The sequence below is a fragment of the Marmota flaviventris genome, chromosome 8 (assembly GCF_047511675.1).
Source record: "Marmota flaviventris isolate mMarFla1 chromosome 8, mMarFla1.hap1, whole genome shotgun sequence".
NCBI lineage: Eukaryota > Metazoa > Chordata > Mammalia > Rodentia > Sciuridae > Marmota > Marmota flaviventris.
The window spans coordinates 79,897,846-79,902,425 of NC_092505.1; the positions used below are offsets into that span (position 1 = coordinate 79,897,846).

The following is a 4,580-nucleotide window of genomic DNA, read 5'->3' on the forward strand; positions in this document are numbered from 1 at the left end:
ATAACAAATATGCACATCTAGAAAGGGCTTCAAAATTCAAGAGAGATAATGATAAGTAATTTATATCTTCTCTTTACTCAGAGGCAAATGAGTTGAGAACAACCACTCACTCTTTATCCATACCTTCACTGTTTTAATTGCCTTCTCATTGTATCCTAATTTCATTTCAATTTGTTTTTTCCTCATGTGATATGTGAGTTCAATTGCTCCAAGAAGTGAAAGTCACCATTTCCTCCCCAAAACATAAAGATGTGATGACTGACCAATGTCCTGGGAATTTCTTCTATTTGCTCAAACACAAACCTGCCACCACTGTGGAATAAATGACTGAGGCCCAGCCTATCTGTATGAAGTATCATACTCAACTCCTTTGGATGTAATTACACTAGTACTCAATGTATTTACAAAGCAAGAAAATACAAACCATAAAGTGTTTCCACTTTTTTTTTCTGCTTTAATTATTCCACCATGATGAGAATATTTAATTGAAATTTCATACATGTTTCTGAATGAGATATACAAATGGTTTAAGTATATATTTAAGTACTAAAAAATTCATTAACATTTCATAACAATTCTAACTGAAAAACCCTTTCAATAATACTAAGGACAGTACAAATAACTCCACAATTTCATGACTGTTTTAATGAAACAGCAGGTATTAATGACATCTAAATATTTCTTTTCAACATTTTTGTCAGTGCATCTAAGACTTGCTTGTTTCTCAGACTATAGATAATGGGGTTTAACACAGGAATTATGACAGTGTAAAATAGAGAAAGCATGTCTTGATCATTTGCTTGTGAAGATGCAGGATGCACATACATGAAGAGAAGGGGGCCATAGTATAAAGACACAGAAAAGAGATGGGCTCCACAGGTTGAGAAGGCTTTTCTTACACTCTTTTCAGACTTCTTTTTGAAAATTATAAAGAGAATTTGGGTATAGGAAATAAGAATAGTTCCTATGGTGAAAACTTGTATTGAACCAGAGAAAACAAAAAGCATTAGATAATTAATAGAAGGATCATTGCATGAAATTTTTAACAGGGGTATAACATCACAATAAAAGTGATGTATTATGTTGGAATTACAGAAGGTTAATCTGAGTAAAAAGCTTTCATGAAGTATGGCATGAAGAAAGCCACCTACAAATGACAAAACTAGTAGCCAAATGCATAGTCTGTTGGTCATAATCACAGGATACAGTAGAGGTTGACATATAGCTACATAGCGATCATAAGCCATTGCTGCCAAGAGGAAACACTCTGTGGTTGCACTGGTTGCAAACGAAAAAAATTGTACCATGCATTCAGCAAGAGATATGTTGCTCTCTTCTAGGAAGTTGACAAGCATCTTCAGGGTCACTGTTGATGACAACCAAGTATCCACAAATGCTAAATTCCCAAGGAAAAAGTACATGGGGATGTGAAGCTGAGGGTCATTCCAGATCAGAGAAATCAGACCAAGGTTCCCCACCACAGTGATGAGGTACATCACCAAGAACACCAGGAACAGGGGGAGTTTCCACTGTGGTTGCTGTGTAAGTCCTGTGAGAACAAACTCTGTCAGCAAAGTTGCATTGTCCTTTTCCATGTCATCACTGGATGTCCCCTGAAATGAAATGCTGTAAATGGGGGGAAAAATTCAATTAGGATTTATTTTTAAAAAAAGCTGAAAAAGAGAAGTGGAGGAAAAAAAATTCAAGCTTCTCAGAATACCCTCCATTTACCATAATGATTAAAAAAAACTATCTAATGAAAAAGAGTCAAAAGACATCAACTCAATGAAAAATAAAAGAAGCAACATATTTAGAGAAAATGAGTGGCTTCTAAACTTGAGATAAATTTGGGGGAAACTACTGAGGTGTTGAGATTTCTATATTTTGAATGAGAGTCAGCCCAAGGAAGAACTATTTTGATGGCCTTAATTTTAAAGTGAATTAAATTCCATCTGAAGGAAGTTAAACTTCTTTGTACTAAGATCTTTTAAGATGTGGAATGATGTGACAAATTATTTTTAAATAAAATACTTTGGTGTATGCAAAGTGAACTGTAGGAAGGGATCACTGAAGTTCCCTAATCAGAAAACTTAGCATTGTCCAGGGATTCCCAAACTAGTTTTATCTCTCAATGATCTAGGGGAGCTTTTTTGTAGAGAATATAAATTATGAGGTATTAATGGAGAAACAGAATGAGTAGTTCAAGAATGAGTTAAGGATCTGTACTTTAAAAATGATTTTCTGAACATGCCAATCTAAGTACATTGCCTCACCCATACATGATATGACATTTGTAGTAATAAGGAGAATGAAACCTGATTCAAAATGTTCAGAATTTCTGAATTATTTGAGTCATCAGGATTCAGTTATATATTTATTATTAAAGGGTAGTCAGTGAAGGTGAAAGCAGTCACTTGATGACTGGGCAGGTAGTCTGTAAGAATACAAGTAAGAATTTTGCTTCATTATGAAAATTGTGTAAGGAACAATCTCTCAAATCCAGGTGGAGTATGGTTCTACTGGGCACTAATAGAAGTTATGAACTAAATGTCATTGGAACAGTTGGAGGCATAATTATGTATAACATACCCCTTCGCATGTGTACACTAGGAGAGGGCAGATGAAAAATGTTGTGGAAGTTATATTAAAATATGTTATAATGTAAATAAATGTTGTTTATTAGATGACCAATCTGTCCCTTTCTAACATTCATCTTTTTGAAGGGCAAGGGTTACCCTTCACTTGAGAAGCCAAAAGTACCAGAAATTCACTTTCCCATGCCCTTGAACCTAGTGTAAGGATAATTGGTCTAGTTTTGCCCAGCGAAACTCACATATATACAGGATTTGGAATACAGAGAGAGAGACAAATATACACTTGCAAAAAAGAAATTGGATTATAAGACAACCAAGGCAATGATATCAAGACTCCAACATCCTGCATCTACAATGATTTCATTGTTGATGTGATTGTGACATTGGAGGTCAAATCAGTAATAGAAATCCTATTGAGACCATGCTGAGACATCAGTTTTGTTACTGTTTGGGGCCTATTTTTTTGTCCTACTTTTTCTGCCCAGCCATCATTCTGATTCCTCTAAGGCCTTGCTTTAAATCAATTTCCATTTAATAAACCCATTTCTTATTATGTCTCAGTGCCCTGGATTGAACAATAGAGAGACATAATACAGACCAGAAAAAAAATGGTAAGCAGAGTTATCCTGGATGTATAGGGGAATCTGAAATGTTGAGTGTTATAGACATAAAAAATAAAAAAATACTGAAGAAGAACAAAGAAAACAGTTCTAAGTACCATAATTAATAATCTAGTAGGACAAGAAATCAACAAGGATATTTAAGTGCAGAAATTAAGAAATCCATACTAAATTTAGCAAGAGTAGTTTCTTTTACGTGAATCAATTATGCTCAGAGAATTATTGAAAGTACATGGGAAACAAGTAGCACATCCGGAAAGAGAATGGAAGCGTGCACTCTAAGTAATGAGGAGGAGTTGGCATTTTCATCCTGCCTGCAGTCAAATATAATAATTCTTCCTATAGGACCATTTTAATCAAAGTTTCATAAAAGAAAAAAATAAGGAAGGAGAGGAGAACTGGGACAGAAGTAGAAAAAGAATTTGTGCAGGTGTGAAGAAAACAAGAGGTAGGAAGAAAAATACTAGGGACAAATATGGATAAGTGCAGAAAAGTCAAAGGTGAGGGGGAGTTTCCAAGAAAGGCTGCACATGAGAGGCAGGGAAAGATTCAGGGATGCAGGTGTTTATCTTCACTCTGGAATTCAATAAAAGTTTGTACATCAAGGGAATTCCTCCCCTTTGCTTCTGTTAAAATTCAATTTTCCCATGGAGGTTGAGCACAAAAGAGAGATCTGATTTAAATTTTGTTTTAAATATTGTGGGCTTTTTTTAAAAAAATAAATACACTACAATTTCATGAACATCTTTCCATATTTAAAGTTGCATTACCTTTAAATACAAGAACAACATGAAAACTGTAACTTTAATAATTAATACTACTTTATTGTATACAAGAGTGTGCCAGGAGAGTAAGTAACTTATGAGATGGTAGAATGCAATTTACTTGACTATTTCAATATGTCATATATGACTATGTTCATATATGTAAAAACACAGTGTGGTACCATCAAATATATAGTGTAACAAATTTTAACCTCACTACCTTTGTTATTGCAGTAATTAAAATGGACTTTTTCAATTAATCTTTCTTGCTTAACTTGAAAGTACTTTCCTCACCCACTAGCATTCTAACCAGAATAATATGTAACCCAAAACAGGAACCTGAGAAAGGAGATGAAAATAATCAGTACCAACAACTACAGTTTGTATGCATTCTTATTTGGGTTGGGATTCCTTCCACACAACTCAGAATCACTTGAACCAAGTATAAAATTTTAGGACCACATTGATGAGATAAGCTTTGTGTCAGATCTCTGTTAAAATTAAAGAATTTCATATAGATATAGATGAATTTCATATAGATATAAAAGAATTTCAATAGATATAAATGAAGAAAAATAAAAAAATAATAATTTGCACAGAAA

General features: G+C 33.9%; 1 protein-coding gene across 1 annotated transcript; it reads right to left on the reverse strand.

Moving 5' to 3' along the window:
• Positions 1 to 671: 671 nt before the first annotated feature.
• LOC114099016 (olfactory receptor 5H17-like) lies at positions 672 to 1,613 on the reverse strand. Its single transcript, XM_071615833.1, has one exon. The coding sequence runs from the start codon at positions 1,593 to 1,595 to the stop codon at positions 672 to 674; it is 924 nt and encodes a 307-aa protein (XP_071471934.1). The 5' UTR covers positions 1,596 to 1,613.
• Positions 1,614 to 4,580: the final 2,967 nt, after the last annotated feature.